We start from the raw sequence: 27,042 nt of genomic DNA, 5'->3' as shown, positions 1-27,042 counted from the left end.
AATTTTGGATACCAGACTTCAAGAACCCAGTATCCCACCAGCATACCATATAATACTAAATTCTCTGGTGGGATACCAGATTTTGAAATGTTGGTATCCAACTGGGATAGTGGCCAACTTTTTTTTATCTCGAACACTGCTTACTACTAGTAGATAAATGTAGTGGGTTTCCTCTAAGACTATATATATATATGTAAAAATTTCCAAATGTTTCACATTCTAGTGTTTTCCCTAGCTTGTTTTAGCATGGTGCAGCACCATGCCTCAATAGTCTAGCACCATCTTGCCTTAATCAGCACCATGCTGCCCTGAGATTAAACAAGCCTTTTTCACTAATTAATTCTAAAATTGCCTTTATAAAACACCACAAAAGGTATTATTAATTAGTAAAATATGCCTTTTATATCTTTTGCCATTCATTTATTAAAGCAAGCACATAAATTACATTAATGTTTTTTTCAATAAATTTTTGTGAATTTTTAATGAAAAACAAGTGTCCCGAAAATGGTGAAAATGCCCCAAAAATGTTCGGTCTACCGTGCCTTGCCAAATTTCTAGGGAAATCACTATATTCAATAGCCAATGATTAATAAATAAATGTGCTCTAGTGGTATCATTAAACAAAACAAAATTTCAGAGATAACTCTTGTAATGAAAATAGTCCACGGCAGACCCAATAAATTTGCATTGTTTGATTCAGACTCTAATAAAGACAGAAAGAAATGTTTTATTTAACGACACACTCAACACATTTTATTTACGGACATATGGTTAAGGACCACACATATTTTGAGAGAAAACCCACTGTCACCACTTCATGGGCTACTCTTTCTGATTAGCAGCAAGGGATCTTTTATTTGCGCTTCCCACAGACAGGATAGCACAAACCATGGCCTTTATTGAACCAGTTATGGATCACTGGTCGATGCAAGTGGTTTACACCTACCCATTGAGCCTTGCGGAGCACTCACTCAGGGTTTGGAGTCGGTATCTGGATTAAAAATCCCATGCCTCGACTGGGAAACTAATAAAAACATGGGACATGGTTTTTGCCTAACCCATGTAGGGGACGGGATGTAGCCAAATGGTAAAGTGCTCGCCTCATGCACAGTCGGTCTAGGATCGATCCACGTTGGTGGGCCCATTTGAATATTTCTCAGCCAGTGCACTGCGACTGGTATATCAAAGGCTGTGGTATGTGCTATCCTGTCTGTGGGATGGTGCATATACATTTCAGGGCTAGCTCTGGGTGAGCAACAAATATTTCGCCAAATTGTCTATTAAACTTAAAAAATTGCAGAAATCACAGTTACTTTCTAAAAAAAAATGTCAATTTTTACATGAAATTATTTTGCCAAATTAAAATAAAATTCATCAACTACTTTCAAAATTCGCAATTGGTGAATTTGGTGAGTGCCAGAGCTAGCCCTGAATTTGTAATTGTAACTTTTGAGATCCCTTGTTACTAATGGAAGACTGAAACAGGGTTTCTCACTATTAAAGTAAGACTGTATGTACATAATTTGTATATGTCAAAATTACCCAGTGTTTGACATGTATCAAATACCCGATGATTAATATCAACAATTGGTTATCAAAGTAGAAATCATGTGAACCAACTTCTGTTTGCCAAAGATTTTAAAATATTGTTAAAAATAGAAGTTGACCTGCATATCCCCATAAATTTATATCCCTGCACGATTATTACATACTGTATAACAGTATGTAAGTTATTAACAGTCATACATACATGTAAATTGTTATATTTAAAATACATCTTAGAGTTCATGTCTCAAATTCTCACCGTATCCAGTTCTGTGCCTTACTTTCATTAGACCATATATACATATATATGTTATTACAACAGGAAATTTCTTTTGTCTGTTAATTTTACTTCCTAAACAGCCATGGGTGAAACGGCTCACTGACAGCAAATGTAAATCTGCCTATAGTATTTGAAAAAAGTGACATTTGCAGCGAATAAACCTGACTGAAAGGTTATTTTGCTGTATGTAGACATATTTCAGATGTGCAAGTGTTAAATATATGCAGATAATGTACACCAGGTGTATAGATTTTACTATTGTTGAGGATCTTTATGGACAGCACGAACATTCATATGTCAACAACAACGATTGCCATCATTAAGTTCGAGCCCTGATGTAGGTACATCTTTGGTGAAACATTTTTACATCTGAAACTGGTAGGCTTAGAAAGTGTATGTTTGTAAAACATCATATTTTTCAAAACATTTTGTGGGACAATCACTTGTTATCTAGAAGGAAAATACAGTTAGTTAAAATGTTGGACTGGAATTGCTTTCTCTGGGGGCAGGATTTAGCTCAGTCGGTTGAGTGCTCGCCTGAGGTGCTTGCATCGCAGGATCGAACCACCATGATGGATCCATTCAACTGATTGGGTTTTTTTTCATTCCAACCAGTGCACCACAACTGGTCAAAGGCCGTGGTGTGTTGTTTCCTCCTGTCTGTGAGAAGGTGCATATTAAAGATCCCTTGCTGCATTTGGAAAAATGTAGCATGTTTCCTCTGATGGCTACGAGTCAGAATTACTAAAAGTTTGACATGCAATAGCCGATGATTGATTAATCAATGTGCTCCAGTGGTGTCGTTAAACAAAACAAAAACTTTCTCTGTTTCGTGCCCATCAGGTTTTATTCATCGGTGTGCAGGAGCCTTGTCATAACACTGAGCAAATATTTTGTTCAATAAAACATTGCGATTTGCCACGTTTCACTTAAAATGTTAGAACATGGGGAAAAAATGTTTCGAAAAATTAGTGTGGCTGTTGGTACATGAAGACTTAATTTAGTGACCATCTCTTCAGTAATTAGAGGGTTTACTTTCAAGAACTATTCCAAATTCATTTTGACAACAGATGCATGTACATGTAGTGGACTAAGCACTTTTCATTAATTTCATTTCAATGTAACAGTATTGTTGGGATTTTATCAAAATAAGGTTCAAGCTACGCTGTCCTGGGCACACACCTTGGCTATCTGGGCTGTCTGTACAGGACAGTGGGTTGATGGATAGTGAGAGAGAAGTCAGTGTAGTGGTCTTACACCTACCCATTGAGTCGTTAAAACTCACTCTGGGTGGAGCCGGTACCGGGCTGCGAACCCAGTACCTTATGTCCGATGGCTTTACCACAGCACCACCAAGGGTACTGACTAACCACTCACCAGTTATATATATATATATATTGACAACACAGACAACTGATTTCACTGAGAGAGAGAGAGAGAGAGAGAGAGAGAGAGAGAGAGAGTTGTCTTCACACAACCTTGACCTTGTTTCTGCAAAATGATGTGATGACAGTCCCAATGGGCCTCCAACAATTGGAGTTCCACCACTTCCCCGATGACTGCAATCCATTGATTTGCATGTCGTGCTCACAGACATTGAGTTTATCCAAGTGCGAAGCCTCGGATTGATCAATACAGGGAGAAGAAGAAAACCTGCTTCAACCCAGGCCCGGTCTTGACAGCGTTAATTCCAGGCACTGTTCTTCCTCCACTAAACCGTAAACGAGGCAAATCATAATTAAATTTCTCTCTTTGTGTAGGAATTTCTTTATTCTTTAAAGCATTTTTTCGTTATGTGCAGGCATTGATGAATGGCAAGTTCTATAGATTTTTTTTAATGCTCTAATTGTAGTATATAAAAGACTTGATTAGTGTTAACAATCGAAATCAATCATTGATTAAGATCAGGTTGCACTAACTGATCAACCTTCGATATATACAATTGTTTTCTAAATGATAAAAAATAATATGTCATGATATTATTGTATTGCGACAAATAATGCACACTGTGACACACGTGTATATATGTACAACTCTTTAACAGCTATTATTAACAATACTCGACTAAAAATACCCCAGTGTGCTCAGAACAGACAAAAAGTCTGTTGTGCCCAAATTAGTGAGATCTAAAACACTGATATAGTGGTCTTTAGAGCTGGGCACTATCAACATTGCATGTTTGGTATCACTATTTTGGGGGTAATTTACCTCGGTATCACTGGTATTCGGTAGCAATTGACAAAAACCCAATACCATACCTAAACTGATATCGAGCAGGGTTTTTTTGGTGGGGGTAGGCCTCGAACTTAACGGCGGCACCAATGGCAATTGCCGTCGATAAAGCTCCTCAACAATGGCAAAATGTATACACCTTGTGTACATTATCTGCCAATATTTAGCATTTGCACATTTAAAAGATGTCTACATATAACATGATAGCCTTTCAGTCAGGTTTATTTGCTGCAAATGTTACTTTAAAAAAAATTGCCATAGGCAGGCTCAGAATTGCTGTCGGACTGTTTCACCCATGGCAATTCTTTTAGAAATTTCCGTGGGAGACAAATTCTTAAGTTCGAGCCATGGGGTTGTGTGTGTTCTACAGGCTCTAAACGCATGCTTCCATAATGTTCATATTATTTCGTAATCCATTACAGTGTTCGAGATTAACAGTATCCCGATATCCCGGGGATACCAGAATTTAATTTTGGATACCAGACTTCAAGAACCCAGTATCCCACCGGGATACCATATAATACTAAATTCTCAGGTGGGATACCAGATTTTGAAATGTTAGTATCCAACTGGGATACTGGCCCAAAATTTTAATCTCGAACACTGCATTATCACCTTGTTGTTTCTGTGTAAAATTTCCTTTTTGGGGGAATATGATGCCAACATTATTTCTTGTCAGTCAATTTGAGTTACAGTAATGTCATTGGATATATTTTTATAGTGTTCGTGATCTTTGACCTCTTCCATTCACAGTCACAGAAAATGTTGACAGCTCCACTTTATTAACTGACAGGGCTTCAGTGCTTACTTTGTTTCATAATTTAATTGTTTTGTCATCTCTGTGTTGTGTGTTATACAGACCTGTACCAGCCTCAGTGGTGCAGTGGTTAAGCCATTGGACTACAGGCGGGTAGGTACAGGGTTCACAGCCCGGTACTGGCTCTAACCCAGAGTGAGTTCTTAAGGGCTCAATGGGTAGGTGTAAGGCCACTACACTCTCCTCTCTCAGTGACCACTAACCAAGTAACAACTAACGGACTGTCCTGGGAAGACAGGCCAGCTAGCTGAGGTGTGTTTCCAGAACAGCGTGCTTGAACCTTAATTGGATATAAGCATGAAAATAAGTTGAAATGAAATATACAGACCTGTGTATTGTACAGGTGCTCATATATTGTACGATGTACATGTAACAGTGACCCATTGGGCTATTTCTTGCTCCAGCCATTGCCTGCCGTGGTATGTGTTATCCTGTCTGTGGGATGGTGCATATAAAAGATCCCTTGCTGCTAATCGAAAAGAGTAGCCCATGAAGTAGCAACAGCAGGTATCCTCTCTCAATATCTGTGTGGTCCTTAACCACATGTCTGACGCCATATAACCATAAATAAAATGTGTTGAGTGTGTCGTTAAATAAAACATTTCCTTCCTTCCTTCTTGTAACAGTGCTGTTTACATGTAATATGTTGTACATTTATTTAGCAGTAACTAACCTTATGACGGATTTCATGACACTACATACATTTATTGGAATGTTCATTACAAATACTTTGGAGTTGCAGATTTTAGCAAAAGGTTTATGTTTAAACTGCAGGCCTCTGAAGCTGGTGAGAATGATCGTTTTGTTAGTGCGTTACTCACGCAAATCTAATTTTGCATATAACCTATTTTTTGCTCGCACAGAATTTGGAGCACCATTTACTTGAATATAACAGATTATGCAAAAAGGAAATGGGTTACCTGAATTTATTTCTTCGTAACCGATAAATGGATCATGCAGATTTTCAATTCTTGGAAGTCTGAAGTTGGATTTAACCCTATGAATTACATGTGTGTATATGAACACAAATGCATACATGTATACAAACAGGTACAGGTACTGGGTGACTGCAGATCTTATGTACATATACATGGGTTTGTCTCATACAACAATAGCAATGTTTTAATAATTGATTATTATAAAGTTTGTTTTGTTTAACAACATCACAGAACACATTGATTATTAAAAAATATATATTGTTTGACCCATTGCAGTGATCTATTATTTAATATTTCCAAAACTTGTATACCAATTAATATTTTGTTCAATATCAAGTTGCGGTTTTCATCAATAGGACAGACCCTACTTTTAACCCGTGAAAATTAACATTAAGTTTATTTAATCTACAAACCTGTAACACATTTGGATAAAGTTACAACTGAGTGAAACATAAGTCTGTAACTCTGAAATGGTGAAATACCCTCTAAAATAGACTAAAACTCGACTCCATAACTGTTGCTTCTCAGACGCACGTGCGGTTTAAAAAATATGAGAAATGCATTTTGTGATATTAAAAACACCAGGATGACCCCAAAACACTTCCAATATACGGAAACTGATAATCTAAACCATAAAGTCTAAGTGAAGTATGATTTCAGTTATCACAAATGGCTTAATAGTAAAAAAATTCACCTTCGATAGTGTTTAAAAACTAGGGTATGTCCCTTTAATGCTATAGATCTGTGCAATTCTTAGATAGGTTTACGGTAATAGTATATGTGTACAAAACATGTTAATCAGTTTTTATTTTATTAACAACTGTGGCTATGTATTGTAAAAACAGCTGTAATGTTTGCTGTATATCACACTGGAGAACATTTTGAGAACGGGGTGGGGGTGGGAGAGAGTGGGTTAGTATATAAATCTCTAATATTTAATGTCCCTTGTATATGCAGTGGTTGCAAAACAAGGCGTCGCGCGTCGCATGCGACGTTTACTACCCTCATTTCCGACGTCTATTTCCGCCACAGTTGCTCAGACTCCAGTTCATATTTTCTTGGTTCTTGTCTGAATGTATAGCTTGGCTTCTGTGGGTTAATTTCTTCAGGAAAACTTTGAGTTTCCCACGAATACAGCGTCCATTACTGCTCATTGCCTTTGTTTTTAAAATATATTTTGTTTTGATTCATGTGCACAGTAGACCCAGTGATTTTCTGCGATCGCGGAAAATGGACCAAATTCCCATTGTGAAACGGAATTACGATTTCCCGCAAACTTAAAAAAATTAATACTATTTTACTATTGCCACACGCTGTAAAACTGACAATTTACCCGTACGCAGTACTATTGGCAAACGCTAGACTGGATTATGTGCTTCACGGTAAACCAAATGGTCACATTGGGAACCAATCAAATACTTCTCGAACGTCAGCGAAACGTTTGCTGGCTGAACTTGTGGCTGGTTTACTGCTTAGTCTGTTGCGCCTGCGCAGATGGGACAGTTTTTTTTTTTTCAGGAGTAAATTTAGCCAGCGGTTTGTCGCTAACGCTTGTCTTGGAAGACAGATTTTTACGCTACACATTAAACCGAATGACCATTTCGGGAACCACCAGTCAAAATATGTTTGCAAACGTTTAGCAAAAAAACGGCTGGCTGAACGTTGCAATGTTACTTTATTTCCGCTGTGTCATGCGCACACTTCAATTTGCAGACGACGTTAGACTATCAAAGAGATGATAAAATAAATGTTTACGTTTTGTGAACCCTAAGCCTCGTTGAATAAAGCAGTGCACTTAATTGTTGGACAATCATGCTTTATGTAGTTATTATAATTGTAGCCTTTGCTCCTGATGTGATTTTTCGCTACTAATATGTAGGCTTACTTTGATTTAATGAGGAATAGCGACACATGTCGACACCAGTCACTGAGTCAATTTTCAGACCCTTTAATTTGTCACAACTTAAGTTTATTCAATTGTTCATTACATATTGTAGTCTGAAACAGAAATGAAACGGAATTTACAAAAACATGAAACGGAAAATAGGTTCTTTTTTTTTTAAACGGAAAACCACTGAGTCATACTCGTTCTATTCTTGGGCCAACAATTTCACCAACTATATACATTACAAGTGGACTACATTGCCGCCCCCCCCCCCCCCCCCCCCCCCCCCCGTGTGCCCCCATTACTGAGTGTCTGTAGCTCTTGATAAACCCCCAACTCCTACTCTGTCAGTTCCAACGCCTGCTAGTACTTCATTTTGCAACCACTGATATGTTAATCCTTCACACATAAATGCTATATAAATATGTGTGTGTATATGTATGTGTCAGTCAGGCAGACTCATTGGAGAAGGTTTTGTAACAAACAAAGACAGCCTCTAATTTAAGTATTAAATATCTTCGTAGGGGCCCTTGGGCTGTTTCTTGTTCCAGCCACGACTGGTATGTTAAAGACTGTGGTACATGTATGTACTATCCTGTCTGGGATCATCATCATTTCCTGTCATGCCTAGTGGCATTTAGGGAAACGATGGTGCATTTAAAAGATATATCAAGCACTAATATACGTTTTCTCTCTAAGACTGTCAAAATGGAAGGAAATGTTTTATTTTACGACACACTCAACACATTTAAGTTACTGTTATATGGTATCAGACATATGGTTAAGGACCAGTTACCAAATGTTTGACATACAATAACCAATAATAAATAAATAAATAAATATGCTCTAGTGGTGTTGTTAAACAAAGCAAACTTTAACTTTTTAAATGGGCCCAGTGGGCTATTTCTCGTTCCAGCCAGTGCACCACAACTGGTATATCAAAGGCCATGGTATGTGCTATCCTTTCTATGGGATTGTGCATATAAAAGATCCCTTGCTGCTAATCGAAAAGAGTAGCCCATGTAGTGACGACAGCGGGTTTCCTCTCAAGATCTGTGTGGTCCGTAACCATACGTCTGACGCCAGATAACTGTAAATAAAATGTGTTGAGTGCATCGTTAAATAAAACATTTCCTTCCTTCGTTAAACAAAGAAACCTTTTAACTTTTTAAATATCTTCGTAATGAGGCATGCCTATTGACTAACATTCAAGAGGCTAGTCCATTCCAGCTTGCACCAGGGACTACCAGGACTAGGGCCCCACGGGCGTAGGAAGGTGCCAAAAAGTGTTGGGGGGGGGGGCACACACACACACATATATATATATATATAAATACATGTATAAATATATAAAAAAACACATTCCTAACACAAAGTGGGGGGGACACATGCCCCCCCTCCCCCCTCCCCCCCCCTCGCTTACTACGCCATGACTAGCTCTGAGTAAACAGAACAATTTGCCAAATTATCTCTTAAATATTTAAATAGCACACACCCAGTTATTTTCTTACAAAATGTCAATTGAATTACATGAAATTATTTCGCCAAATTAAAATAAAATTTATCAATTGTTTTTAAAATTTTCCTTTGGCAAATGACGGAGCTAGTCTTGCACTTTGGACTCCCAACATCCCTTCATGAGATAGCTCTGTATAGTGACATTGTAATTATAAAGTGAACGAGTGATGCACACGTGTTTTGATATCATTTAACACTGAAAAAATGGCATTTAGGTCTTCATCACAAGAAGCATCTCCTAAACACAATTATAGCACTGCTGCCAGCTCGTGTGAGCGAGCATTACAGATTTCCACATTGATTGAGAGTGCCAATTTGTGCAGGCATGCCGCTGCCGCCCTACAACTCTAAGTGGCTTTTATTGACAACACTACCCCTATTAACGCAGTTGGCTTTCTCCAGAAGGTCCCTGTGCTTGAAGTTGTAGAAACGTGGGCATGTCTGGCAGTGTTTTTATTCGGCCATTGTTGAGTTATTAAATGGAAACCGTATGTTTCAAAATGTAGAACTAAAAGCTTTTTTTATTGCTTTTTTGAAATGTCATGTGACATGCTTTCTGTTACTACAGAAAACATTTTGTTAAGTATAACATTGTGATTTATTCGTAAACAGGTTTTAGAGATCGTTACACATTTCGATATGTGAAGTGATAAACAGCGGGTAGGCCTAATTGATTTCCATACCGATTCATAACAACTGTCGCTAATGAAACGTTTTGAAACAAAAAGGGCCAAATATACAAAGCCTGTTTTTGACTCACAAATGTGTAAAGTTCTCTTATGTATTTACAATGTTTAAACATCTTATCAGTTGTGTAAATTCTGCCCTGTGTTTCCTGTGTGGTGTTTTCCTTTTCCCCTTTCTTGTTTCATCGGTTTTGACTGAGGCATTTTCTTCTTTGTGATTTTTATTAGATTTTATTTTTATTTATTTTTTTTTTATTTATTTATTTATTTTTATTATTATTTGTAAATTGTTTTTGTTTTTTTTAAATGAAATACGCATGTAATTTTCACAAAGTAAATTATAGTCCATCCCATCCTACAAAAATATTTTTTTTGTAAATTTCATTTTGTTTGATGTAAGAAGAAAAGTAAAAGTGTTAAAAATAACCAAAAAATAAATAAAAAATACTATTTTTGTATCCCAATTTAGAAAAACGTTAGCACCGAAATAAATAACTTGTAGTAATTACAATAGCAGGAAAATAAAGCATTCCCTGTTGGATGGACTGTATATTTGATCTTAAATTCTGCACAGTAACCTTTACTTAGGTATAAAACTATAATATAGAGATTTCAGCTCTTAAACTTTAAGTTAAAGGGATATTCCTGAGTTTGCTGCAGTTTTTAAGATGTTATCAACTAACAGAGACTTTTTAAAGATTTTAATTACATATCAAATATATTTTTCTGCATAAAATAGTAGTGGCTGTATATTAAACGTGTTTCTGATCATTCTAATATTTGTACTAGGTTAAATTTAATTTTATATCCTAAAATAATTTTTTTCATACATACAAAATTATTTGAAGACAAAATCCAGTTTGGGCTTCTTACAAATATTATGACTACCAGAAACACATTGAATATACAGAAATTGATATTCTAAACAAGAAAATATATTTAATATGTAAGTTTAATCGTAGAAATATTTTATTAGTCGGAAACATCAATGCAACAAACTCAGGAATGCCCCTTTAAAAGATCATTTCAGCTTTTAGTTTTAAATGAGTATCACATTGTTGTTTATTTTAGTAGGGTCATGAAATTCTTTCGCCAAATTAAAATAAAATTTGCCAATTGATTTTTTAAATTCTCAGCTGGTGAATTTGGTAAGTGCCAGAGCTGGACCCATATTCACAAAATATCGTAAGCCTAGTTTTACACGTAAACGTAAATCTACGACTGAAGAGCTATTCACGAAACGAACAAAAACGTAAGTTACATTGTAAAGTTGGACGTAAATATAATAGTGCCTCAGGTTGCAACTAACGCTGCACGTAAGTTGTGTACATATAATAAATCAAGCATGATCGCCGTTATTTACTATTATTTACGGAAACTAGCAGCATTTCCAATAAATGAAGCAGTTTGCTATGGCGAACGCCCACGGATTGAACATATTTTTGTTCGTGATCGAACAGATTTTTTCGACTTGGCCAATTTCTCCTGAGTTATCTTTTCCTTTTTAAGAAATGTCCTCAAGTGCGTACCAAAACGCGGATCCCCACCAATACCAAAATGCCTTGGTTCACTGTTCGCAATGTTATTGTTAGCAGACCGACAAACAAAATTGCGTTTTGCGCATTTGTTATTTACCCGGTAGCCATCGTTTCTAATGTGTTTTTATTAATTACTCCAGTGAGAATGTTAAATCGTAGATTTATGTCCAACTAAGTTACGTTTATATTTACGACCATCTTTGAGAATAAGGTGCTTCTTGCACGTAAACGTAAATCTACGGCAGACGTAAGTGCTAGTCGTAGACGTAAATTTACACTTTTTTGTGAATATGGGTCCTGGCCCTGTAAATAAGAAGCCCATGCAGATTGTTTACAGCAATAGAGATGTTTAAGGAAGGCAGACAGTTTGTGTTTATAATGAAGACTCTCTCTCTTCTCTTTTTTTTCTCCCTGTTATTGATTAGCATTTAGAACTCTGTTCATGGTCACATGCTAACTGGGGGAGAATTTCCATTGATCTCCGCTAAGCTTGGTGGGAATTTAATCATGCGCACCGTGAGTGATTGCGACCCCAGCCCCACATGCATGTAGTGTGTATATACATAGTACGTGCTCTAGAGATCTGATAGCTTCTTGCTGATGTGTGTATATGTATACACATACATATATATGTTTTTAATTATTATTTTTATTATTGACTATTCCCTGTTACAAAGGCCCTACCCTACCAGGGTGAAAACATGGTGAAATTGTCAACAAGACCAGGGGTTCAAGATAAAAACCAGGACGAACCCACAGAAGATACATGTACATCATGTACATATTTTTACTTGTACGTGCTAGTACCTGTATTTAGTTACCCACACAGGTAGAGAGATGTGGGGTGGGTGGGGAAACGGGAATACGGTTATGGTTTTGTTACCTTTCATTAGAAAAAGCTAAGATTTTTTCAACATGACAGGGCTCAAACATAATGACAGGACCAGAGATGATAGGGTGGGAACAGCACTTTGGTGCTGCAGAATACAAATTACTGAGTGTCATAGGTAAAACTCCTCAATGACGGGAAAATGTATACACTTGGTCTGCCAGTATTTAACAATTTGTTAACACAAAGTAATGTTCAGCAAAATAACCTTTCAGTCATGTTTGTAAACATGTATTTGCTGCAGAACTTACTTGAAAAAAAAAAAAATTGCATTTGGCAGGCTCAAAATTGCTGTTGGCGGGTTCGTAAACCTTAATTAGATATAAACACGAAAATAAGTTGAAATAGTGGGTTGTTTCACCCGGGGCAATTTATAAATTGCTTTTGTTAAAAAGACAAATTGTTGTTAAGTTCAAGCCTTTCATTATAATTTAATAAATTAAAATTCAGTGTTTTAGTGCTGTAACAATGTGCAAGAAAACTTACAATTATTTTTCATTTAGTAGTGTGGTGATGATGTCAGTGTATTCACAGCCTGTTGAATCCTAGCTATACGGTGACGAGACGTAGCCCAGTGGTAAGGCGCTCGCTTGATGCACAGTCGGTCTAGGCTATTTCTCGTTCCAGCCAGTGCACCATGACTGGTATATCAAATGCTGTGGTATGTGCTATCCTGTCTGTAGGATGGTGCATATAAAATATCCCTTGCTGCTAATCAAAAAGAGTAGCCCGTGATGTGGCGATAGCGGGTTTCCTCACTCTAGGTATCTGTGTGATCCTTAACCATATGTCCAATGCCATATAACCGTAAATAAAATGTGTTGAGTGCGTCATTTAAATAAAACATTTCCTTCTTTCCTAGCTATACACTGGTATGAGAATAAGTGGTCTTACTATTCTTAGGCCCAAACCAAGTGTTGGGAATTGATTCTGGATGGAGGGAGGAGTGTATTTACGTCATTAGCGATGCAACACCGTGATGGCGATTTACTGTTTCTTGTTCTCAGCTTGACAAACTTACAAGTACATTTCAATATTGTTTTGAAAATGTTCCATGAAATGTTACAGGAATGACCATGGGTGATAAATAGAATATCCAACTCACTGCAGACTTAGCAATACTGTCTTATCTTGCACTCTGATAAACAAAGGCAATAATGGTGAAACAGAAAATGATAAGTGATGATAACCAGGAGAGATTAATTGGTTTAGTTCAAGAGCGCCTGTGTCTGTGGATCTCCTGCTCCAAATACATAAAAGTCTTCACAATACTCTCGACTGTAAACCGGTATGCTTATACGATCAGCGCTTTCTGTGTCATTGTAAAATGATTTGGGAAATTAATTAAATACTTGTAAAAAAACAAATCATAGTGCCATTTTAAAGCAGATTAACTTTAAGAATATTACATGGTTTTATTGTGTTGCATACATGTATGTAGGTGTATTACATTGTGTGTATAGTATATTGCTATACAATTTACAGATTTTGCATTGTACATTGTTTTATTATATTATACATACAAATGTACACTGTATTACATTGTGTAATGTACATACATGTATACATATATGTACAGTGATTACACAATGTAATTTATGTACCATGTACTCTTTTTTTTTTTTTTTTTTTTTATTAATAATCATATCTATAAAAAGGGTACTGATGATATGAGGAAATATGTCAAAATAGAAAAACAATTTCACAGCTAACGGTGTATAAAAATATAATGTCAGCATATTTCAGTTAAAATTTTTTAAGACTTATGTCACATCTTGTATGTTGAACCTGTAATTATTAGATGAAAGTTATCTCTATTGTTAAAAACCGGCCTCGTTGGTGTCGTGGTTAGGCCATCGGTCTACAGGCTGGTAGGTACTGGGTTCGGATCCCAGTCGAGGCATGGGATTTTTAATCCAGATACCGACTCCAAACCCTGAGTGAGTGCTCCGCAAGGCTCAATGGGTAGGTGTAAACCACTTGCACCGACCAGTGATCCATAACTGGTTCAACAAAGGCCATGGTTTGTGCTATCCTGCCTGTGGGAAGCACAAATAAAAGATCCCTTGCTGCTAATCAAAAAGAGTAGCCCATGTAGTGGCGACAGCGGGTTTCCTCTCAAAATCTGTGTGGTCCTTAACCATATGTCTGACACCATATAACCGTAAATAAAATGTGTTGAGTGCGTCGTTAAATAAAACATTTCTTTCTTTCTATTGTTAAAAGTGTAATGAGGTTTATAATAGTATTTTGGGTGTTTAACATACAGTTAAACTAGTTTGGAGTCAGTAAGTACACATACATGTAATGTTGATAATATCATTGACAAATTATTGCACTGTAAAATGTACTAATAGCTCCAGAGAACTAGCCTGTAAACACCTTCAAAGATACCGCATATTTTAAATGCTCCAGAGCTGTTAACAGTTCATGCATGTACACGCACCTTGTAGCTTCAGGGGTGAAAGGCTTGAGTTCAAGCTGTCGGGCTGTCAGTTATGATCTGTGCAATCAGATTATATGTGCAAAGGTAGACATATTTTTAGCAGCCTGTTGGGGGGGGGGGGGGGGGGGGGGGGGGGGGGGAACTTGTAGTCTAGAAAAGTTGTAATACCAAACAGAAAATCTCCAGTTCCCCCATTGGCGGTTGGAAACCAAATCAATGACAGCTAGCTACTCTGTTTTTTCATCCTGCAACCACCATTTCTATTGACAGAATATGATAAGATAAGATAGATAAAATTTATTGCATTTAAACATTCCACATGGGAACAGAGTGCACAAAATAACATTAGAAAGTTGCAATATCAACAAACAATTAATGACTATATTTTTACATATATACACATACATGTATGTCACTACTACAGTCTATTCATTATGATGACGGATAAAACAGTCATATCCGTATAGTAGTAGGATATGACTTTTGACAGCACTCGTGTGATGTCACATGCATATCTACATTACAAAATCGCTCATTCTAGAGGTCATCGTACAATGTGTCTGAAATAACTGAAATAATAGCTTTTCTGCAAGATAAAGATAATAACTGGTTAATGACGTGGGATATTTGCTTTATCCTGTTCAGGCCAAATGAGAACTAGTTATTCTCTATTTAATAGATAATAATATAGCTCTGGTAATAGTAGTAATGCTGACAGAGAAATTGGTTACTGATTTTGGATACCAAGTTGATCGTCTATTACGCATGTGTGTTTATACATTGTAATATATGCAGCATTATAGTATTATAAGATACATGTACATACATGTGTAATATGTATATTATTTAAACTCAGGGCTCGAAATTAACGGCAGCACCGATGGCAATTGCCGCCGCTGAGATATAAATTACTGTGGGTCGGGAGCATCACCGATGGCACTTTTGTGTACACCTGGTGTACATTATCTGCCAATATTTAACATTTGCACATTTAAAAGATGGCTACATACAACAAGATAGCCTTTCAGTCAGGTTTATTTGCTGCAAATGTCACTTTAAAAAAAATTGCCATAGACAGGCTGAAAATTGCCATCATTGGTGTGTTTCACCCATGGCAGTTCTTTTAAAAATTGGTGTGAGAGTCAAATTCTTAAGTTTGATCCCTGTAAACTTCCACAAGGAAATCAGCATTTCATGATTCCTTGTTTAAATCACAAAGGCAATTGCTTAGCCACATTTTGTTTTATGTTCATGTACGTTGACATTAACAATTGATTATTGTATGTATTTATTGTAATTTTATTTTAAGTATTTTATTTATCAAGGGGATTTTAACAGATTACGATAAAGCCTTTAAGAATTTCATCAGTGCTATAGTTATTTGTAATCCATAATTCCTTAAGGTGTCCTGTTTGCTATTAATTAAGGCTCTTTCTGATTTTGTTCAAATTGAATTATCTCCATTAGTTCCATTTAGCCTGAGACTAAATAAAACCTGGGCCCGTGCTTATAAAATGTTTTTAGAGTCCAGACTCTTATCTCTAATGAACAGGCTGGTAGGTACTGGGTTCGGATCCCAGTCGAAGCATGGGATTTTTAATCCAGATACCGACTCCAAACCCTGAGTGAGTGCTCCGCAAGGCTCAATGGGTAGGTGTAAACCACTTGCACCGACCAGTGATCCATAACTGGTTCAACAAAGGCCATGGTTTGTGCTATCCTGCCTGTGGGAAGCGCAAATAAAAAATCCCTTGTTGCTAATCGGAAGAGTAGCCCATGTAGTGGCGACAGCGGGTTTCCTCTCAAAATCTGTGTGGTCCTGAACCATATGTCTGACGCCATATAACCGTAAATAAAATGTGTTGAGTGCGTCGTTAAATAAAACACTTCTTTCTTTCTTTCTATCTCTAATGAGGTCACACACATATAGTTTGTATGGCGTTGTTATGACATTAGTGTCTCAAACTCTGTTAGAGTTTCGAGTCTAGACTGTAAAAGTTTTTAAAGCACCAGGCCCCATGCTTATAAAACTTAAAGTCTAGACTTTAATAAAGTCCAGACTTTAACGTAATGCTATTTGAATGGCGTTGCCATGACTTTAAAGTCTGGACTTTATTAAAGTCTAGACTTTAAGGTTTATAAGCACGGGGCCAGGTCGTGGTTTCTGGTATTTTTTTTATTCTTAATTGTTATTCTTGTATGACTTCCAGTTAAGTCCTGGGTACACATCAACTGTCTCTGATTAAGTGTATTTGAAATATATGCAGGAGTATGGGTTTGTTTTCGTGCCTTAGTAAAGACAATGTATATTAGAGGATATTAAAGGTAAAATTTGTAGTTTATCCTGGAGAACACAACATTAGATGTATACTATATATAATAGTCCTAGTAATTCAGATCCTTCATAAGTTACATGTACTATATATAATAGTATTACCCATATGGTTAAAAATATTTTGGTACACATCAAAGTGATACGTCATAATCTAGAACGCCAAGTGGGATGTAACACTTCGTGATGTCATTGATTGGCACACTAGAACCTTACAGGAACATCAACCAAATGAGTTGAGTGATATAAATTAAGATCGATTATGGGTAATAAATAGTATATTAAACTCGCTACCATTTCGTATCAGGTTTATGTCCCTCGTGTAATAAGTTTCTAAAGCTCGTGACAACTGAAAATTATTTCACTTGGGACATAAATATGATATGAAATGGAAGCTCGTTTAATACCCTGTAAATTATACATTTCAGCATTCTAAACTATTGTATAATCGAAAGTTGATCAATTGATTCAAACCGATTATGACCAATGATCCATGATGACATTGTAGCTGATTCCCAAGGCTGTATAAATTCACTTTAAACCCACTGACTCTAGTCTTTGAGGTACATGTGCATACCTCTTCTATTTCACATCGAACAGTGTTTGAATTTCACCAAGGCAATGAGGGCAAGTGGCTTGGTTACCCTGATTACTTGCTGTTGAGCCCCGAAAATCAGGCATTGTGGACAGCATGGAAAAATGCTGTGATGCATTACCTGGTATGTCACCGTGACCTTCCCATACATTTTATGTTGTGTGTGTAAACAACAGTAAAATTGTTATGAGTAATATGATAAAAGGCATCCATATCCAACAAATTGTGTAGGCTAGATCCCAACACCCCATGGTGAAATGAAAGAAAGAAAGAAATGTTTTATTTAATGACGCACTCAACACATTTTATTTATGGTTATATGGCGTCAGACATATGGTTATGGACCATACAGATTTTGAGAGGAAACCAGCTGTCGCCACTACATGGGCTACTCTTTCTAATTAGCAGCAAGGAATCTTTTATTTGCGCTTCCAACAGGCAGGATAGCACAAACCATGGCCTTTGTTGAACCAGTTATGGATCACTGGTCGGTGCAAGTGGTTTACACCTACCCATTGAGCCTTGCGGAGCCCAGGGTGAAATAATTTCTGTCTGAGAAAACTTGATAGAAAGTATCTTGCCAGTGTGCCCCTCTTTTGAAGGAAAATTTTGCTTTGGTATCTCTCCAACTTGCTATTATGTCAACTTGCCAATATTTGTTTTAAACCAAAGATGCTGTGCTCTACCCCCCTCCACCCCCCCATCCCAAATAAAAAATTTGATAGCTTAAAAACATAACAAAAACAACCAGAAGCACATCTGTTGGATTTGACAACATTTATCATTTTATGCCAGTTAATGACCAAAAACATCTGCAATAATAGCGAGAAACCAGGCACATGGAAAATGCCTTTATTCCTGTTTGCATTACGTAAGCAGTTCATTTCACACATGGTCAATTAAATATGATATGTGTACAAAGCTGGAGTGAGTTGTGTGGATTTAGAAAGAGGACATTAGACAAACCTGGTTAGGAACTAATGAAGTGTTTTATTAATCAACGCCTGCTGGACTAGCGGACTAATGAAACAGAAAAACATTCTCTGATGATGACGACATCACAGCAGTTATAGATACAATGCATTATGTACATCTGAATCACCATTTGCCCAGCCTTTGGAGTCACTGGCAGGAAAAGTATTTTCCAACATTGGCTTTATGTTTGTTCATTGGTGCATGACATCTGAACAATCATAGCCTGGCAGCTTCGGGCTCAGTTTTTTTTGTTTTTTTCAAACCAGTTTTGATAGTGTAGTGGTTAAGTCATCAGGTTTAAGGTTGATAGGTACTGGGTTCACATCTTGGTACCAGCTCCTACCTAGAGTGAGTTTAGTGATTTTGTGGGTATAGGGGCACCCTGGTGTCTTTTTACTTCCAGCAGGCCATATTTTTTTCAATTTATAAAAAATTAAATAACAGTAGGTCATATTTTACTTCCTAGGGACGGAATGTAGCCCAGTGGTAAAATGCTCACTTGATGTGTGGTCGGTTTGGGATCGATCCCTGTCAGTGGACTGGATTAAAAATCCCATGCCTCGACTGGGATCCAAACCCAGTACCTACCAGCCTGTAGACCGATGATCTAACCACAACGCCACTGAGGCCGGTTCATTCCAGCAAGTGCACCATGACTGGTATATCAAATGTTGTGGTATGTACTATCCTGTCTGTGGTATGGTGCATATAAAAGATCCCTTGCTACTAATGGAAAATGTAGCGGGTTTCATCTCTAAGACTACATGTCAAAATTACCAAATGTTTGACATCCAGTAGCCGATGATTAGTAAATCAATGTGCTCTAGTGGTGTCATTAAACAAAAAAAAACTTCAATTTTTTTTTTTTTTACTTCCTGGATATTTGGGGGCGAGACGTAGCCCAGTGGTAAAGAGTTCGCTTGATGCACGGTCAGTTTGGGATCGATCCTTGTCAGTGGGCCCATTGGGCTATTTCTCACTCCAGCCAGTGCATCACGACTGGTACATCAAAGGCTGTGGTATGTGCTATCTTGTCTGTGGGATGGTGCATATAAAAGATCCCTTGCTGTTAATCAAAAAGAGTAGCCCATGAAGTGGCGACAGCGGGTTTTCTCCCTCAATATCTGTGTGGTCCTTAACCGACGCCATATAGCCGTAAATAAAATGTGTTGAGTGCGTTGTTAAATAAAACATTTCTTTCTTTCTTTTCCTAGATATTTAGAACCCTGCTGTATTTGTTGGTTTACATACTATTCATATCTTTTTGTTTTGTCTAATTACAGATGTCGTACAGACAGAGTTGACGATAACGGTGACCAACGTGAATGATGAGTATCCAGTGTTCAAGAACCAGCCGGTGCCATTCCTGGCCACCGTGGGCCTCAACACCGGCCCAAACGTCAAGGTGTACGAAGTTATCGCTGAGGACTCCGACCCAAACTCAAACGTCACATACGCACTGGAATCGGGTAACGATAATTAGGGAATACAGGCCCGTAGCATGGTGGACATTATTTGCGGGGGGGGGGGGGGGGGCAGTTGAACAAGCACTGAAGGCGCGAGGTATTTGGGGGGTCTGGGGGCTATTTGCCCATTACTGTAACTCTTGCCGTTAATCTCGATCCGTTAGTCTCGCTAAAACTTTTACATTCAGTCGAGATGTAAAGGTTATGAATTTTTGTTTAAAAAGCCAAAATTATGGGGGGGGGGGGGGGTGCCTGGGATAACTATTTTGTATTTGACCATTTGGTGAAGGGAGTTGGGGGATGCACAGTCGGTTTAGGATCGATCCCCAGGCTGTCAATAGTGCAGATCAAAAAAGTAAAAGCGATCAGAATGATCAGAAACTGTTAAAATGCCGTTGCTTATTATATGATGGATGTTACATCATAATGAGCAACAAACTTTCAATTGCATGATTTTGCGAATGCGCTACTGGAAATGATAATTTGTTTTCATTAAAGACAAAAAAATTATTGCAATAAAAATAAATGTAATTAATATGCTTGCTTTTATTTATAAATGAATAGCAAAATATATAATAGGCATATTTTATTAATTAATAATGTATGTTCTGAGTGTTTTACAGGGAACATTTTGTTTTCAAAATCTTGATTAGTGATATTTCTAGTCAATTAAAAATTGATTAGGAATTACTGTTTAATGTTTTATTAAAATTGTGCAACGATCACTGAAACTTGCGTAGTGAATCTCGATGCGATGCAGAACAAAATGTTCCCTGTTTTATAAAGGAAATTTCAGAATTAATGATTGAAAAAGGCTTATTTAATCTCAGGACAGCATGACTCTGATTAACCTTCTCGAGAAAAACATTTCGCCAAATTATCAACAACAAAAAATGAGAAGAAAAAACCCCCAGTTATTTTTCAACAAATATCAATTATTACATGCAATTTGTTCGCCAGATTAAAATAAAAACTTGTCTATTATTCCTGCATTTGGCAAGTGGCAAATCTAGCCTTTACTGTCTATACATCGTGCGCAAAATTTACGAAGCCTGTTTTTCTTAAATGCACGTGTTTAAGAATTGTAAATGTATGTAGTTACACGCGTGTAAGACATAAACAGGCTTTGTGAATTCGACCCTATTTGTTTGCACTGACCCCTGCAATTAAGAAAATGCCCACGGCAAGAAAACATACCATTGATAAACACCATGAATATAGTCTAATGGCAAAAAAGGGCCATGGAGAATTTAAAACTTGTCTGCAATCTCCACGGTATTGCCGATTGCCATGGGCATTTGCAGGGGTTGTGCACGCAGTACTTACCTTTTTTTAATTGAAAACATATTTTATTGCATAAACAACAAAAGGATTGGGCACAAGTTTGCCAATTTACTAGGCCCTCTTCTATATATACATACCAGTGTGCAATTTTGGTTGAAAAAAATTTAAGTGTCATAAGGACTCCCTGTTTGCAAATGTTTGAGAGCCCACCACCAACCCAGTGAGCCCTACCACTTATCTCCAGTAGAACAGAAGATACACTAAATGTTTTGCATGAAACCATGGAAAAATTGCTGTTCAAGATTGCGGTTTCCCAAGATTTTGAGATATATGTTGACTGTTACTTCGAAGAATCAATGTAATTTGTATAAATAATTTTTACGAGCCATGCAGGTTCGTATGCTAGCCAAGCTAGAGAGTCTTATATGATTTTTGCGAGCCTCGGGGCGCCCGGACTCTCTTCAAAATCATACATTGCATACAATATACCTTTAACGTCATTTCTACTGCAGGTGGTGAAGGAAGGTTCCGTATAGAGACCGTGAATGTGTACGATGAAGACATGCGAGCCAACATCAAGGTTGGGAGGATCTTGACTGAAGGTCAGGGTCAGTTTGCTGATGGCAGACGGTATGATCTGGTCGTGGTCGCCCAGGACGTCAGCACCTTTCCTCCACAGCGGACGCTGAAAACGGTCCAAGTTTTGGTGGGAGTGCGGCCTCCACAGTTTTATAAGGAAGCCTACCATGGTTCTGTGTTTGAAAACAACGGCATTGGTCAGACGTAAGTAGCATTCTGTTTTGTTAGGTCTCACTACACAGATCACTTCCGGGTGAGAGTTCATTCATCACAGTCCACTATAGTTCCTAATTGTGACACAAGTTATGGTTCACATATTCACTTCTAGGAAATGGTGAAGAATTAAAACGATATGTACGTGTAATGGTAAGCCTTCTGGCTGTATTTTGCCCATGCTATTTTGTAATATTGTGCATTGACCTTTTGGGACATGAGTGTATAGCGTAAGAGACAGCCGAAGTGAATCGGTAAATGAACCACCAGTTCGGACCGGTATTACAGCCAGATGCAAAAAAACTGAGACGGAAATATTCTCAATGGAGTGAAATTAAATGCTTGTATAATGTATGTTCGCAATGGTGTATGTTGTTAGTGCCAACGAGAACCCGTTCTATCGGTAATCTTCATTTGAAGTTGGGCAATTTAACATGGGTTTCAATGGCAGATGACATCTGTGTAGTGAGACCGTATATAATGTATATTCGCGATGGTGTATGTTGTTAGTGCCAACGAGAACCCGTTCTATCGGTAATCTTCGTTTGAAGTTGGGCAATTCCTTCCTTTAACCATATGTCTGACGCCATATAACTGTAAATAAAATGTGTTAAATAAATCATTTCCTTCCTTCCTCTCAATATCTGTGTGGTCCGTAACCATATGTCCGATACCATATAACCATAAATAAAATGTGTTGAGTGTGTCATTATATAAAACATTTCCTTCCTTCCTTCCTTCCTTCCTTCCTTCCTTTCTTCCTCAACTTGATTCTGCTCATGGTAAAGACTGAATATCCTCACTATGAAAACCTTGATGTGGCAACAGCCGGTTTCCTCTCTCAATATCTGTGTGGTCCTTAACCATATGTCCGACGCCATATAACCGTAAATAAAATGTGTTGAGTGCATCATTAAATAAAACATTTCCTTCCTTCCTTTAACCATACGTCTGACGCCATATAACCGTAAATAAAATGTGTTGAGTGCATCATTAAATAAAACATTTCCTTCCTTCCTTTAACCATATGTCCGACGCCATATAACCGTAAATAAAATGTGTTGAGTGCATCATTAAATAAAACATTTTCTTCCTTCGTTCTAGGCTGCAAGGTGAGTTGAAGGTGCGAGCAAAGCCGTTCCAGGACAAGACGATCACATATCAGCTGCTGGATGAGAACAACCGCACGTCGGTCCTGTTCCGCATCGACGGTGACGGCACCGTCCTCACGCAGCAACTGCTCGACTATGAGTCGGTGCCACGACAGCAGCGACCCCCTACATACAACCTGCAGATCAAGGCCATCGAGGCGGAAACCAACTTGTACGCACTGGCCCCGGTGAGTGAATTTCATTTTATATGCATTAACTCGACCACTCACCACTCACTCACCGAGTGGCAAAGCATACATTAACCCGACCAATCTCTGAGGGGCAAAGCATTCATTAATCTGACCACTCACCGATTGGCAAAGCATACATTAACCTGACCACTCACCAAGTGGGAAAACATACATCAACCTGACCTTTCACTGACTAGCAAAGCATACATTAACCTGACCACTCACCAAGTGGCAAAGCATACATTAACCCGCCCACTCGCCAAGTGGCAAAGCATACATTAACCCGACCACGCACTAAGTGGCAAATCATACATTAACCCGACCACTCGCCGGGTGGCAAATCGTACATTAACCTGACCACTCTCCAACTGGCAAAGCATACAATAACCTGACCACTCACTGAGTGACAAAGCATACATTAATCCGACTACTCACGTAGTGGCAAAGCATACATTAACCCGACTACTCGCCGAGTGGCAAAGCATACATTAACCTGACCATTCACCGACTGGCAAAGCATACATTCACCCAACCACTCTCAGAGTGGCAAAGCATACATTAATCTGATTACTCAGCAAGTGGCAAAGCATACATTAACCCAACTACTCATCAAGTGGCAAAGCATACATTAACCCGACAACCCACCAAGTGGCAAAGCATAGATTAACCTGACCATTCACAGACTAACAAAGCATACATTAACCCGACCACTCACCAAGTGGCAAAGCATACATTAACCTGACCATTCACAGACTAACAAAGCATACATTAACCCAACAACCCACCAAGTGGCAAAGCATACATTAACCTGACCATTCACAGACTAACAAAGCATACATTAACCCGATTTTTATGAATCTCTTGTCAGAATTCATGTAATACCCTCTTTCTCTCTCTCGGGAAATACAAAAATCCTGACACTCGTTTCATAAAATCAGTTTGACAAAATCTTTATATACGTGTATATACTTTTCAGCTGGAAGTGCAGGTAAAAGACATGAATGATAACGATCCTATCTTCAGTCTGTCCCAGTATCAAGCAAGTGTCCAGGAAGATCACCCTGTCGGTGACAGCGTTCTCAGAGGTGAGGGAAAGGCAAGCAATGCCTGTTAAATGACGCCTTTGTTTTATTTCAGACTAGGATCTCCACGATTACTACTCACAGAATCGTATCGTATCATGAGGTATAGAGTCTCCAGGAGTTCTTGAGTACTTGGGCATGGGCCGAATCTAGCAAGACTCGAGTCTACTGTCAGAATCGTATTGTATCGTAAAGTATAGGGTCTCCAGGAGTTCTCGAGTACTCGGGCATGGGCCGAATCTAGCAAGACTCGAGTCTACTGTCAGAATCGTATTGTATCGTAAAGTATAGGGTCTCCAGGAGTTCTCGAGTACTCGGGCATGGGCCGAATCTAGCAAGACTCGAGTCTACTGTCAGAATCGTATTGTATCGTAAGGTATAGGGTCTCCAGGAGTTCTTGAGTACTCGGGCATGGGCCGAATCTAGCAAGACTCGAGTCTACTGTCAGAATCGTATTGTATCGTAAGGTGTAGGGTCTCCAGGAGTTCTTGAGTACTCGGGCATGAGTCTAGCAAGACTCGAATCTACTGTCAGAATCGTATTGTATCGTAAAGTATAGGGTCTCCAGGAGTTCTCGAGTACTTGGGCACGGGCCGAGTCTAGCAAGACTTGAGACTACTCACAGAATCGTATTGTATCGTAAGGTGTAGGGTCTCCAGGAGTTCTTGAGTACTCGGGCATGAGTCTAGCAAGACTCGAGACTACCCACAGAATCGTATTGTATCGTGAGGTATAGGGTCTCCAGGAGTTATCGAGTATTCAGGCATGGGCCGAGTCTAGCAAGACTCGAGTCCGTTTACAGGACTCGAGTACCCATGCAAAGAAAAGCACTCTCATTGATTATATTTTTTTAATATAATTTTTGGTTAAATTATAGTGCTTTGAGACATGAAGGTAAAAAAAAGTCGAATGTGTGAAATGCAATACAGTGGTATGATTTAGGTATGATTTGGCATCCATGTTCAGCGTGGGCAGGACGTTGTCCAGGGGTAAAGCATCGGTGGACCCATTGGGCTATTTCTCATTCCAGCCAGTGCACCACAACTGGTATAAGGCCGTGGTATGTACTGTTCTTTCTTTGGGATGGTGCATATAAACAATCCCTTGCTGCTAATTGAAAAGAGTAGCCCATGAAGCCATATAACCGTAAATAAAATGTGTTTAGTGTGTCGTTAAATAAAACATTTCCTTTCTTCCATGTTCAGCACTGGAATTAAGATGTATAATGCCATTAGTCTTATACAATTTACTGACTAGCACATCAATAATGCTATACAGCCTGAGTCTTCTCTTCCATTGCAGAATTGTCTTCCCTTGCCGGATGTATATCCATATCTGTGCACGGGCAAACCATCGTTGTCAATTCTGCAGTACTCCATTACGATAGTAAAAATTACAAGCTCTGCAAAACTTTTTTGTGTTTTTTCGATTTAACTTGTTATTAAATTGTAATAGTTGTTTGTCTTTTTCCTAGCCATTATCAAGACATACATTATGTTTTGTGGTTAATTGGTAAGTATGAATAATGATGAAAATTAGAAACACAATTTTCTAAATTACTTTATTTCTTAGTCTCATTATTATCGAGTGTAAGTGGCGGGTACTCAGGACCGGGTCGAGTTTCACACTTGCGTCCAATATTTCGGACTCGTGGAGGCCCTATTTCAGACCCTGTAGTGAAAAATGATCAGTCATATCAATGACGGATTCAATAAGAAAAAGAATGAGATGGACTAGGTCTTCTAAAACTCCAAAATATTACACTTGAGGGTCAAACTCATCCTAGACACGATGATGATAATGAGACTAAGGAATAAAGTGAAATAGCATCATGCATCTTAATTCCAGTGCTGAACATGGACGAATGCCAAATCATGCCATTGTATTGCATTCTACATATTAGACTTTTTGTTTTCCATCCATATGTCATAGCAGCAAGCATATGGCAAAACATATATAATGAAATAAGAGTGCTCTTTCTTACACGGACTGGCGTCGTGGTTAGGCCATTGGTCTACAGGCTGGTAGGTACTGGGTTCGGATCCCAGTCAAGGCATGGGATTTTTAATCCAGATACCGACTCCAAAACCTGAGTGAGTGCTCCGCAAGGCTCAATGAGTAGGTGTAAACCACTTGCACCGACCAGTGATCCATAACTGGTTCAACAAAGGCCATGGTTTGTACTATCCTGCCAGTGGGAAGCCTAAATAAAAGATCCCTTGCTGCTAATCGGAAAGAGTAGCTCATGTAGTGGCGACAGCGGCTTTCCTCTCAAAATCTGTGTGGTCCTTAACCATATGTCTGACGCCATATAACCGTAAATAAAATGTGTTGAGTGCGTCGTTAAATAAAACATTTCTTTCTTTCTTTTTCTTTCTTACACGAGTACACGAGTCTTGT

The 27,042-nt window shown here is 38.2% G+C and overlaps 1 protein-coding gene across 1 annotated transcript in view; it reads left to right on the top strand.

Annotated features, from left to right (window-relative positions):
• The window catches only part of LOC121388268 (neural-cadherin-like), a 93,493-nt gene that overhangs the window by 1,266 nt on the left and 65,185 nt on the right, over positions 1-27,042 (top strand). Inside the window, exons 2-5 of the mRNA XM_041519541.1 lie at positions 19,960-20,145; positions 21,939-22,209; positions 23,323-23,557; positions 24,537-24,645. Of these exons, the coding sequence (XP_041375475.1) occupies positions 19,960-20,145; positions 21,939-22,209; positions 23,323-23,557; positions 24,537-24,645 (801 nt within the window). The remainder of the gene's footprint in view (positions 1-19,959; positions 20,146-21,938; positions 22,210-23,322; positions 23,558-24,536; positions 24,646-27,042) is intronic.

The sequence above is a fragment of the Gigantopelta aegis genome, chromosome 14 (genome assembly GCF_016097555.1).
Source record: "Gigantopelta aegis isolate Gae_Host chromosome 14, Gae_host_genome, whole genome shotgun sequence".
In the NCBI taxonomy this organism is placed as follows: Eukaryota; Metazoa; Mollusca; class Gastropoda; order Neomphalida; family Peltospiridae; genus Gigantopelta; species Gigantopelta aegis.
Note: the sequence above shows the minus strand (reverse complement) of the source record. Positions and strands in the feature narration are given on the sequence as shown.